General features: G+C 43.6%; 1 protein-coding gene across 1 annotated transcript in view; it reads right to left on the bottom strand.

Annotated features, from left to right (window-relative positions):
- Nucleotides 1–5954: 5954 nt before the first annotated feature.
- PFN2 (profilin 2) overlaps nt 5955–14193 on the bottom strand; it is a 70123-nt gene continuing 61884 nt past the window's right edge. Inside the window, exon 3 of the mRNA XM_068128584.2 lies at nt 5955–7613. Within this exon, the coding sequence (XP_067984685.1) occupies nt 7516–7613 (98 nt within the window). The 3' untranslated portion in view covers nt 5955–7515. The remainder of the gene's footprint in view (nt 7614–14193) is intronic.

Genomic DNA, 14193 nt, shown 5'->3' with positions numbered 1-14193 from the left:
AAATTATATCCCCCCCTCTATTTACATGAAATGGTTTGGTTCATGAAATGTTTTGGTCCATTCGCAACGCCAAAGCGAACGGCGAACGCTTTACATGAAATGGTTTGGTCCATGAAATGTGTTGGTCCATTCGCAACGCCAAAGCGAACGGCGAACGGCTTGCGAGTACAGTGACAATCCCCCCCCCCCCCCCCCTCTATTTAGATGAAATGGTTTTTATTAGTTTTAAAACATAGTTTAACGCCAACATAGCGGCAACATAGTTTGCAAACGTGAAATAAATGAATACGCTCTCAAATGTGCCATCCGAGGCAGAGTGTGTCCGCCACGTTCGGCACACGCGATAGCTCGCTGCTCTCTGATTGGTTGAATCGTTTTTTGGACATAGCTCGGTAAGTAATTGTCCGATTAATATGAAACCTTGAAAAGGCACATCCTCGGGTCCCCAGCAATATACCTGGCAAGTTTAAAGTATATCGGACCCGTGGTTGTCGAGAAACAGCGGTCACAGACAAACAAACGTACAAACGTACAAACAAACACACAGAGATTACTGGAATTATAGATAGATGTTTTAATCCTCTCCCACCTCCCCCCAAGTCCTCCCGATGTCCCTGCTCTCAAATGTTGTGTTTGTGTCCTTCCCCCTCTCTTTTGTGTCCTTCCCCCTCTCTCCCCATCTTGTCGACCGCTCCCCTTGTTTTTTGTGTTTTGTGTGTCGGTTTGTCTTTTTGTGTGATTAATGTTAGCTCTTTCACGAGCCTCGATCTTGTATACAAAAAAAAAAAAAAAAAAAAAAAAAAAGGTGAATCACCAATCGGTTGTGGATTGTGTTTCTGTCGCGGTGGTGCTTCCGTCCCTCATGGTGCTGACGATTCCGAGCAGCACAGAGCAGTGTGGAAGATTTGGCCCCAGACTTGTGTTGGCAGGTACAACCACCGCGATGAGGCATCACCAATAGTTTGTTGTCAGCAAACGTGCATGCTCTCCCCTTTTTGCCCCAATCGCCCCCGTCTACACACAGCTTCACCACCAGGTGAGAGGTGAAACATCTTCAAACCATCCGAGCGGAAAATCAACAGCTGCCCTGACAGATTGTTACCTGAAATTGAAGCAATCTCGGACACCCAGAAAACATGGCTGCATCACAGCAACAACCAAAAGGTTTTGTGTTCTGCCTTTGTGCTAGGTGTGCAGTGTTGAAATCAACAGGTGTGAGAACAAACCTGTACACTTCATGAGGCAGACACAAGGTGAAGGTCAAGGACAAGCTGCCCAGGAACGCCTGTGCAGGAGAGGTTCATGTGGTTGTGGTGCGGAATATGTCGGAGAGACGAGAAGAATCTTAAACCAACATCGCAAGGCCTTCAAATGTAGCTATCCCAGGAGATCTGTCGGTGCCAAACACGGGCAGAAGGCTGGCTGTGTTCACCCATGGGATAGTGTCAGCATTTTGGGTGTGACCCCAAATAAAGCCAAGACAGATTTTTGGAAAAGCTCACCCCGCCGGGCAACGCCGGGCACCCACTGCGAGTAATGAATATAATCGCATTACCAATTTTGGCTTTTCATTGTTTCATCATATTCACCCCGACCCCTACTCCCATCTCCCCCATCCCCACACTTTGCCATATTTGTTCTGTTGGTTCAAGCCGTTACTAATAAAGTTTGTTTGTTTTACGTCAAGCATGTTCCCATCAGTCTCCCTACACACCCCCTCCATCCCACACTTTGTGCTGCCAGGCTTTCATTTAAAGTGCTAACAGTACAAAGTCAAATTTGAGTTTCTAGGACACAGATTTCATTGGTATCTGGCTTTACCCACACACACTTTTGGGGTGATGTGGGTATGGGGGGGGGGGGGGGGGGGGTTAGAATCATTTTCTTCACTTTTTTTTTTTTGTATACAAGATTGGGACTCGTGTAACAGCTAACATTAATCACAAAAAAAAAAAAATCGTTCACATAAAACATACAATGAAGGGAGCGGGAGATAAGATGTAGAGAGAAAAGGAGGCACACAAGTACAACAGTAGAGAACAGGGACATCGGGAGATCTGTGGGAGGGAGAGGGCTTGGGAAAGGCAGGGGAAGGGAGGGGTGGGAGAGGTATAAAACATATGGACTGCTAGGACTTCCAGGAAAGTGGTCGTTATTTCAAAAAAGTGGATCGGGTGAATTAACAGGGGTAGAAAAGATCAAGATTTTGGATGGGGGAAGATAGATGGTGGTGAACAGCTGTTTTAAAGACCTGGAGGGAAGAGTGGGATTGAAGAGAGTGAGGGAGTTTGTTCCAGAGGTGGGAGTAAAGAGGAATAAAAGTGAGCAGAGAGTCTTGATTTTGGCAATTTCACCAGAAGAGGGTTGCTGGCAGATCTTGTACGACTGGTCGGGATACTTGGGGGACAGCACAGAGAGAGCAGGGGCAGCAAGGCCGGAGAGGAGTCTGTAGAAGACAGAAAGACCATCAACCTGCCTTCAGAAAGAGACAAAGAGTGAAAGGCCCTCCGAATCAGCTTCATCGCAGGAGATTCCAATGATTCTGAAAGCTTTGGTTTCAACAGCGTGAAGCTGAGTTAGGTGTGAGGCAGGAGCACCAGCCCAGAGGGGAGAGCAGTATTCCATTGAGCTGCGGATGAAAGCCTTGTATGTTGTGAGGAGTTCAGGTGTGCCAAGGAAGGACTTCACACGTCAGAGGATGCCCAGTCAGCGACTGGCTTTGGAGGCCAGCTTGGAAATGTGGTTTTCCCAGGAAAGATCATGGCAGATAGTGAGACCCAAAAGCTTGAGTGACGGAACTTCTTGGAGAGGATTGTTGAGAAAGTAGATTGTGGGGTTGTCCAGTCGGTCTTTTCGGAGAGACATAGTGAGTGTGAGATTTGTCAGGATTGAAAGACATGTTCCACTTGTTTGACCAGTTTGTGATTTTGTCCAGGGCTGCAGACTGCCAATCTGAGGGATGAGGTATGGAGTGCCAGAGAGTGGAGTCATCAGCAAAGAGATAGAGAGGATTTTCCAGAGAGTTGGAGAGATCATTGATGAAGACCAGAAAAATCACAGGGCCCAGAACACTGCCTTGGGGAACTCCAGCCTGAACAGGAAGGGGGAGATGAGACAAATCCATTCAGGGCCACACTGACTACGACTAGAGAGGAAGTCCGCAAGCCATGCGTGGAGATTTCCATTGATACCAAAGGAGGAGAGTTTGGTGAGCAGAGCTGGGTGCCAGACCGTATAGAACGCATGAGATATGTCAAGGGAGACAGCTCTGATTTCCTGTTTGGCATTGAGGACCTCCATCCATTGTTGAGACAGCAGAAGCAACATGTCCAGAGTAGAATGACCTGGTCCGAATCCAAATTGATGATCGGAGATCAAGCCATTGGAGAAGAGGAAGGATTTGATATCCGAAGCAATGATGGATTCCATGACTTTGCTGATAATTGGGAGCAGGCTGATTGGTCTGTAGTTGCATGGATCTGTTTTTTCACCCTTCTTGTGTAAAGCTGTAATGTTGGCTGATTTCCAAGCTGATGGCAGATGACCTTGAGCAAAAGAGAGTGTGAAGAGAACAGAGAGAGGGTGAGGTGGAGCGGCAGAGCAGGATGACAAGGTGTTGAAGTTTCTGTCAAACCTCTACTCTGATTCTGCAACCGGACCAGACGGCATCAGTCCACGGGTCCTAACATCCTGCTCTGCCACTCTATCTCGCCCTCTCTCTCCATTCTCTTCACCCTCTCTCTCTATTCTCTTCACCCTCTCTTTTGCTCAAGGTAATCTGCCATCAAACTTTTAAATCAACCAGCATTACCACTTTATATAATACAACAAAGGTGAAAAAAAACAGATCCTTGCAACTACAGACCAATCAGCCTGCTCCCAATTAATCAGCAAGGTCATGGAATCCATCATCGCTTCTGACATCAAATCCTTCCTCCTCTCCAATGGCTTGATCTCTGATCATCAATTTGGATTCAGACCAGGTCATTCTACTCTGGACATGCTGCTTCTGCTGTCTCAACCATGGATGGAGGTCCTCAACGCCAAACAGGAAATCAGAGCCGTCTCCCTTGACATATCTCGTGCCTTCAATACAGTCGAGCACCCCGCCCTGCTCAAACTCTCTTCTTATGGTATCCATGGAAATCTCCACACATGGCTTGTGGACGTCCTCTCCCGTCCGTCAACGTGGGGCTCCAAATAGAATTCTCTCATCTCCTCTTCCTGTTCAGGCTCGAGTTCCTCAAGGCATTGTTCTGGGCCCTGTGCTTTTTCAGGTCTTCATTAATGATCTCTGACTCTCTGGAAAATCCTTTCTCTTAGCTGATGACTCCTCTGCCACTCCATATCTCATCCCTCAGGCAGCAGTCTCTTTACTCTCTGCAGACCTGGACAAAAATCACAAAATGAACAAAGTGGAACATGTCTTTCAATCCTGACAAATCTCACTCTGTCTCTCTGAAAAGACTGTCCACATCCGCTTGGTATTCAAACTTTTTCTTCATGCTAAATATGACAAAAGGTTTAAAAAAAGAAGAAGAAGATTTTAGGTGACCTCGACCTTAAAAGAAATAGCAAACGTTGCTCAAATGACCCAATATGCAAATGCTGCTCAAATTTCAAGTCAATCAGATAGAAATTGATTTTATGCAACCTTGACCTTCATCATAAAAATAAAATCAGCTTCTAGCTTTTGATTAGTGAACCAATTCAGTGACCAAATAGACATTCTTAAAATTTCAAGTAATTTGGATGAAAATTGACTATTTTATGTGACGCTGACCTTTGGACAATTTTTTTTTTTTTCCCCCATTTTGGACAAATGCAAATATGCCCATACAAAAACAAATAAATAAAGTTATGGCCCAGACAGACAAGTGATTGCAAAACACCATCTCCCAATGCATGGGGAAAAGCCGATGTATAAATAAACAAGCGTTACACCTAGGTCCCCCGTCGGTGAAGTGATGAGTTGACAAAGTGGAAGACGCAAGGCGGCCATCTTGGATGTTGACGTGGCGACCCAATTTTCAATAGCGTTCTTCCTTATGCGTAGATACACCCACACACCAGATTAGAAGTTAGTAGTTCGTTTATTTTTCAAGATATTTCGCTCACAACGTTCAGACATATACGTATATGGTGGTGGCCATCTTGGATTTTGACGTGGTGACCCAATTTTCAATAGCGTTCTTCCTTATGACTCGGTACACCCACACACCAGATTAGAAGTTGGTACTTCGCTTATTTTTCAAGATATTCCGCTCACAAGGTTCAGACATACATGGCGGCGGCCATCTTGGATTTTGACGTGGGTTGCACCCGCACACCAAATTAGAATTCGGTCCTTCGCTTACGCACGTACACACAAACCATAGTCCCCCTTTCACTCCGCGTGCGACGGGGGACAATAAGTGAGCAGACACACAAACCTGTTTTGATGTTTAGTTGGTTAAATTATTCACCCAGTTGGTAAATTTTGACTGGTGCTTCAGAAGGATGACATCGTATCAGTCAGTGTGCCATCATTCAGGTGAACGATAAGCTGTGGCCCTCCATACATGTCTTCCGCCAACATATATATTGTTGGCAGTCGCACGACACCCCAACAATGTGGGATTTTAAGAGATGACAGCTACACGGTCATCGAGGTCTTCATTGGAAGATGGTTGTCCAAATAAAATAATAAAGAAATAAATGAAATAAACAAATAAAAAGTGAATTAAACATAAGTAATACATATGAAAATATGAATTAAATATGAAATATGAAATGAACAAGCTACATGCTAGTCTTCATAAAACCAGGATACGCTTAATACGCACCGAAGTTTTACACCACTATTGACTCAGTATTATTGAGGCCCAGTTAATTAGTTTAGAACCAGTCGTACAGCAGTCAATGGAACGATTAAATTAGGTCACTGCCTCAAATTACTATACAAATTGCTTAAGCCATTTTGGAACAAGCATTTATTGTCTTGTCCTCAGCACAAACATACAAATGGTAATAAACAAAGCCATCACCACAGCCGTTCAGCTGCAAGAGAAAGGGAGGAAGGGAAGGAATCTAAACCAAACACCCAGTCCATGATTACCCAATATGAGCATTTGTGCAGCTTTTGCAACAGCTTGTTGCCTTTGCATTACACCCCCAAGACTGACGATAAACAAGTCGCCCCAACAATCGATGGCAGAAAAATCAACAAGAAAAAAAAATTCTAACTTGCAATTAGAATAAGGTCATTAGTTTTCAAACGAGTTCCAACTTTTGGAAAGTTCAACTTGCCAATTTAGACACAGGACCATGAAGAGACCAACCTGCTACAGATGCTCTGGATGACGATGACGATGACGATGACGATGAACGTAAGAGCTACATTGGTCCAGAAATTTGGAATGCAGGATTCATGTTACAAAGGGATGTAGGATAAAGAGAAGGAAACTCACACAATTTGGGCAACTTCACCTAGCTTTCTATCGTCCAAAATTCCGACACAGACAAGTAGCAACGGCAAGATCAAGCAAGGCAAATGATTTTGGCAGGTTGGAGATCAAAAAAAAAAGAAAAAAAAGTTGTCTAGCAGCAGATGTTACAGGTGATGCGGGGAAGATGGCCGCTCGGTCAAGCACCTTGAAACAGCCCCATCGCCAACATTTAATGCTGATTTAAACATTTAATGCCGATTTGGAACGAAACACACGACAAACTATTCCAAAGTCAAATCGTCTTTACAAACAAAATGGGTGCGAGCGATTAACCGGTCAACACCCAAAAACCACACTGGCCATTTATTTAGCATCACCGGACCAACCAAATGGAAAATTTGGACATTTTGACGACGTATGAACAATTATTATTATTTTTATTTTTTTTACATCTTCAAACGCAGCGGAAACGCTGAAATTTAACGAAAACCAATTGCGTCGATGCACAATTGCCATTTTCATAACACCCTGCAAAACGTCCCGGCACAGCAAGTTAATCAACCATAAAGCTATAGTTGTGAAAGTTGGTGCAATTTATTTGGATATGCAAAAAAAAAAAAAAAAAAAATTATGTTTTTAAACATTGCAGAAAACACCTCATGGTAAGCAGGTCCTTTCCTAGAGAATGTCACGGCATTGTCAAGATCCCGACAAAGCGACACATCATTACAAATGGAACAACTTGCAGCAATGAAAATTACAAACTTGTAAAGTGTGTAGCAACTTAAATTCGTCACTGACCAGAGGTGAAATGGTGGTGGTGGAGGTGGCACAGTCTACACATGGGAATGACATGATTGGTGAGGAAACTGGGCAGATGCATGGAAAGTTGAGTGACAAGAAGAGAATGGTGATGGGGACCGACGATACACTGCAGAATAAAAACCCGAAGGAAGTTTCAGCAAAACTGAGTTTTCTGAATTTCACACCAAAGAATGGATTTTTTTTTTTGCATAACATTAACAAGCTGGAGTAATAAAGTCAAGCCAGGTGGAAGAGAAGGACGGGGGAGAAGAGTCGACTGTGGTCAGTAGCCCAAATCTCGCAGGTATTTTGCCACTTTGAAAGCTTTGAAATTGATTGCACCTCCATGCACGTCCTTGTTTGCCTTGACGCACACGAGCACTGCAGCCACGAGAATGAACAAGGGAAGAGAAGAAACCATGGAGGCACATTAAAGGGAGGGCAGGGGGGGGGGCAGGGGAGTGAAAAATAAATAGCACAGAAAATGCCAAAAGAAAAAGCACAATAGCCAAAGATTTCATCAGGCTTCATCAGATTTCCATTTGCAATGCCGGAAATGTGGTTGGTGGTGCTCGTAGGAGCACCGAAACACCATAGTCCCTTCTTGGATGAAGCCACACCAAAAAAAAAAAAAAAAAAAAAGAAGTTTATATTGCAGTGTTACGATTATATTTACTATCGTACATTATTATTATTGACATTAAGAAAATGATACTACTGTATCAAGAAACCTGGGCTATTTTTTTCTGAAGCGGCCTGAGGGTGAGGCACGAATGCATGAAGCCCAAGGCCTATACGTACTGTGTCGTTGGAAGACCCGCAACACCGATGCTTTCGATATTTGATGGTCATTTTAACAATTATTGGTTTGTTTGCTTCACACTGAATGAAAAACGTAAAGGTAGAGCATGGCGATTGTGATATATGACAGGTTCGATTACATGTTCGGCCTAAACTGCATAGAAATCAAAATGGCGGTGTGTGGTCAGCAGTCGTACGCCATAATGACATCACAGACATAATCACATCGGATCACCCTGTCATGTGACCAAATCCTCAGCTCTGATTGGTGACATCTGTGAGGGACATACATACATACGAACAGACAAACTTCTGGATGGCTTAGGCATACGGGCTATGCCGTAAAAAAAAAAAAGAAGATCCTTTTGACCCGTGACCGTAAGCCCCCAATCCCTGGGGCATGAACCATCGATCAAATAAAAAGAAAAATGACGTACTTTATATGCATCCCCCAATGCTGATTGCATACACAAAGTTTCATTTTAAAAAGTTTTAAAATGTGCCCATAATTGCATTTTTGGGGATTTGACCTTTTGACCCCACATGAGGGAGCGGTGCCAAATACACTGCTCTTGCACCTTCTTGCCATTTAGTGATCACAACTACCGCAATTGTTGAATTTCAACACACCAATTTTGGGATAGCGTGGTGGACAGTCAGACGCCGATTACAATATCACCCATTTTTTATTTTTCCAAAAAGCCTGGATATAATAATTGTATGAAGATGTCTCCGTGAGCAGGAGCTGTGCCTACGTAGTGTGGGTTGGTGTAATTGCGTATGCCTTGTGGGATTGAGATGGAAATACGTCAGTCATTTTGAAGCAGTCTTGTGCCAGGGCATAAACCTTCAAAGTTGATCAAAGCTCGATTTAAAATGATACAACAAACTTCCTTGCCATCACGATAGCACAAAATGCTGTATAATCGTCACATGTTTAACAGCTTGCTAAGGCCATAGAATTCCACCGTTCACCAAAATCAAATAAAAACCACCGTTTAGAGGCCATTTTTCCCCGCAAAGCGGGGGTTGGCCTTTTCGGGGACCGTGGTTGTTGTTGTTTTTTTGGTCCCCTTTTTGAAGCAATGTTTTACGGCCGGATGCCCTTCCTGCCGCCAACCCTGTTTGTCGCCTTTTTACGATAAACAGGGAATTACCAGTGTACTGGTACTCAATTTGCCGACCTCGGAAGGATGACAGGCTGAGTCAACCCCCCTGGCGTTAATTCAGCGATCGACCGGGATTCGAACCCAGGATCCTTGGTATCCTAAGCTGGCACCCTAGCCGCTAGCCCAACACCAAAATCAAATGAGGAACTATAATTTTACTGAACACGAGTACTGGCTACCTCAGTGTGATATTAACAGCAAATTTCAATGGCTGCAGAAGGGTGCAGCACAACGGTCGATTTAACACCATCTGGAGCTTCTCCACAGTCGATTCTATTTTGGGAGTGAGATTTCAGTTTGCTTTGGTGGCTCACTACAAGCATTCAGGCAAAGGGTTAATGGGGCCTTGCAAACCTCGTCCTGTCTGGCTGTCGACCAGAGTTCCACCCCATTGGCACCACCTCATCCATAATCCACATGCAATACATCACCTATCCCTGCACTTCCTCTGCTTGGAGCTGGGAAGCTTTTCTCTGACGAGTTGTTTTACATAGTCACTGGTTTTATATAAATATCGTTAACTTTTAGTTCATATTTGCTCGATTTTTTCACCAATTTTATTTCTTGCTCTTATGAACGAGTAGGAGTACCTGGCATTTCCTGGTGCTGTTCTAAATCAAATTTTATTTATTTATTTTATGACAGACGCATTATGTTTTCGGAACCGGATTCATTGTTTACGGGTTGTCCGTCCGTGCGGGCTAAACCTCGTTTTTCTCAACCACACGTCCGATTGAGACTAAACTTTCAGGGTAGTAGTGACACCCATGCAGAAGGATTTTATGATATTTTATGACGTCATAGGTCACGTGATATGGCAGCAATCTTGGATTAAACGCAAATAATTAAAAAAATATTCCTCGGAAACCGCTGAACGGAAAAAATTTGACACTTGGCTCATTGTCAAGTACTCCCAATGGGGAACAAATGCATGGTAATGATGACATAGGTGAAGTGGTATACCAGCATTAACGTTTTAATCGAATTCCTCATCCTAAAAATCTGAAATTGCATGCACATCTATGACCCATTTGTATTGAATGAATGAATGAATGATCGTTTTAAGGCCATTTTCCCCGCTAGAGCGGGGGTTAGCCTTGCGGGCCCCATGACAATCATGGTTCCCTGTTTGGGGCAATGTTTTTATGGCCGGATGCCCTTCCAGACGCCAACCGTTGGTCAAGTCATTTGGATCATTTAAGAGGTGAGGAATAAGAGGTTCAGAGGTGAAGTCATTTGTATTGAAATATTAAATTTATGACATGGGTCACATGGTTTGGCAGCCATATTGGATTTAACCGAAAACCTTTAAAAAAAAACATCTCCCAAACCACCAAATCGATTGACTCGAAACTTCATGTCATTGACAAGGCATGGTGATTAAAAGATGATCATGAATGATGAAAACATCATTGGTCACACGGTGTGGCAGCCATATAGGATTGAAGGAAAATATTAAATAATTATATCTTTGAAAGTGCTTACCCTATTGATGCGAAATTTTACAAACACCATTGTTGCATATAGTTTGAGAATGACGTCGTAGGTCACGTAGTTAGGCAGCCATCTTGGATAGAAACGAACCTTATCCGATAAACACGAAACTTCACAAACGTGATCCCCTACCCATACATATATGCAGAGCGTACATTTTTTAAGGTCATACGTCATGTGGTATGGCAGCCATACTAGCTCACCAATGCTCACCAATTTCAATGCTTTAGTTATACTGGGCAGCCTTCTTACGTTCAAAAAAGTAAATAATCAATTAATCAAAAATACCCTTTCTAGCCAAATCACTTGGTCACCGTCATGCCCAAATATCAGCTTCCTAGCTCAAAAGGTGCCCGAGATATTTCCCAGGTGAGGGGAAAAAAAACCCCCCCAAAAAAACAAAAAAAACAGCACTTGATAAATCGATAAGCAATTAATTAATTCATCAAAAAAATAAATACCACTTTTACCATAGCATGTGCTCACTATTGTGCCCAAATTTCAGCTTCCTATCTCAAAGCACGGCTGAGATATCACCTGAACAAAAAAATCTATATATAAAAAATAATAAAAATAAAGAGAAAGACCCAGGTTCACCCTCTCCCTTTCACTGATCTGTGTTGTCTACTGTTGTTGTGCTTTCCTCCCTCGCCCTCTTGTCTCTCACTCCCTTTATTACATGTTCTGTGTGAGCTCTCACAAGAGCCTCACCTTGGTATACAAAAAAAAAGGAAAAAAAAAAAGAACAGAAAAACAAAATGCAGTGAAAATCAAGTACTCCCTTTCAGCGCACGTCATCGCCGAGCCCCCTTCTGTGCCCGGCGATGACGTCATGCAGCACCTAGTGATGGAATAGGAAAGGAGCGATGTACAGAAAACGGAGTGAAAAGAGTACTCCCTTTTGGCGAGAGGCATCGCCGGGCCTCCTTCAGCACCGGCGATGTCATGCACTGCCTGGAGATGGAATCAGAAGGGGTTGAGTACAACGTTGCTTGAGCTTTTGAAATTCTGCTAATAACGGATCACTTTCAATACCCCATTGTTCAATACCCCTTTCAGGGGTATGTTCTTCTTCTTATATTCCCTTTATAAGAGGTGAGGTCCAATGGTACCAAACTCCTGCCCTGCTTTGACCACGATACTCCTCCACTTCCATATGTCCTCAGCCACCTCTCCCCACTCTCCACCCACCCCACTGACTTGTATCCCTCCTCACACAATCCTCCCATCATAGCTGTGGTCTACCTCATTTCTTCCTACCTTGCTCCCTCAACCTCTATTTGCCATTCTCTCTTCTCCCATCCGCACCAAGTGTCCAACCCATCTCAGCTGGCATTTCACCAGTCTCCCCATCAAGCTCATCTGCATGCAATCTCCTCCCTCAGTTCATCCATTCTCCCATCTACCCTATTTACTCCCACAATCCTCCAGACCCAGTTCCCACAAAAATGCAGCCTCTGTTGTCTCATCAGTGCCACAGTTTCCAGACCATAAATATAGGCTGGCATTACACAACATATCAGAAACTTTCCATTCATTCTCCTTGAAATCTTTGTCTGCCATCACTCCCTCCATCCTCCTCCACACATATACACCCACCTGAATTCTCCGATTTACCATCCCAAGTGACCATTTCCCCCTCCCACCCCAGATACTCAAACCTATTTCCTTGTCTGATCTCCTTCCCCTCTAACCTGATATTCATTTCTTTTCTCTGCTGCCTGACCCACATCACCTCCATCTTAACCATGCTCATTTTCAGCTCATGTTTTTCAAATGCCTCCTTCCACTCCCCCAGTACTTCCTGCTTCTCCTGCCCACTCCATCAAAACAGCCAGATTGTCCACATAAAACATCCTCCCCAGAATACATTTCATGCTTACATTCCTGCTGACCAGCTCTATCACCATGATAAACAAGAGTGGGCCAAGCACTTCCCTGCCTCAAACCGATGTTCACACTGAACTTCTCCAACATCCCAAGATCATCAAAAACTCTTCCCTTCGTTCCCTTGTGCATCTCCTTCCACCAACCTAACTCTGATTCCAGCACTCCCATTCATCTCAGTGTCGCCATCACCATCTCTCTCGGGACAGTGTGTCATAGGCCTTCTCCAGATAAACAAATCCCAATGCCATTTCACCTTGCACCTCCAACCTTTTCACCAGCTGTCTCAGCACAAACATCCAATCTGTCATTCCCCTACCCTTTCTAACGCCCTGCTGCTCTTCTCCGATCTCCTCCTCCGACACTCTTGCTTATAGTCAGGTGGCTCAGCAACAATTTTTAGGCGTAATGTTACAAGCCGGACAAAAGTCCCAAATTTGGTATGGAGCTTCGTTTGGACCTATCAATTGATTTTAGCCTAGGAGCCATCCTGACCGTTTCAGATTTTCCAAGATGGCGGCCAAAGTACAAAATGCCACCAGCAAAACTGAAATATCATATATCTCTGGCTGTAGAAGTCACAGATAGACAAATGAGGTATCAAATCAGGGGTTTTTGAGGTCAGTGAAACTGATTCAGGGAAAGGTACATTTCATATGTCACTTATTTTCAAGATGGCGTCCAAAATCCAATATGGCCGCCAAGGAAAATCATACTATAATGCAAGGACTTCAAAAGTTTGTTCGCCCAAGGCTCAGGCATCGAAGGATGGATTAACTTAACACTTTGCACACCTATAGATATCGTTTTTGACCGTGTCAATGTGGGCCGTTTTTTTCGATTTCTATCCTAATTCGGGGGGTACGGGGAAAGTAACGTTACTTTGCGGGGGTTCGGTGACACGGATATGCATCACACCCTCAGGTCATATGGTTTATTTACAAACACCATGCTTTGATGACGCATGACGGGTACTATCCGTCGTGGACGGGTACTATTGCTAGTTAAAATGATATGAGAGTATTAACAGAAATTATCTATTTGTGTCTTTTCAGATAAATCAACATGGAGCTACCTGTAGACTTTAGTTGCTGCATTATCTGCCAACAAGAAACAGATGAACAGTTAAAATGTCCACTTCTCAGTCCAGGACCAAACGCTGATAATAAGACATCTGCCTACCAGTCATTCTTGAGTAATGTCGAACATTTCCGCGAGATTGATCAGCTCCCAACTGAACTGAAGTTTGGGAGTGATCAAAGTGTTGACGAACTTGTGAACAATTCTGCATTGTGGCATAAATCGTGTCATTTAAAATTAAACAATGAGAAACTGGCAAGAGCAAGAAAGCGAAAGAAATCCAATCCCGATGGGAGACAACAAATTAAGCGCCGGACAATAACCATGATTAGACAATGTTTGTTTTGCGAGAAAGGCGCAGATGAAGGAGACCTCGATCTGGTTTCAACATATGATATGGATGCCAGTCTAAGAGCTATGATCAACGAACTGCAAGATACCCAACTACTTGCGAGGATTGTTGGTGGAGATCTCATAGCTATGGATGCGAAGTATCATCTAAAATGTTTGACTAACTTTAGAAATCGGTA

The sequence above is a fragment of the Myxine glutinosa genome, chromosome 9, assembly GCF_964187855.1.
Source record: "Myxine glutinosa chromosome 9, kmMyxGlut1.1, whole genome shotgun sequence".
NCBI classification, from domain to species: Eukaryota; Metazoa; Chordata; class Myxini; order Myxiniformes; family Myxinidae; genus Myxine; species Myxine glutinosa.
This window is presented reverse-complemented; position numbering and strand designations above follow the sequence as displayed.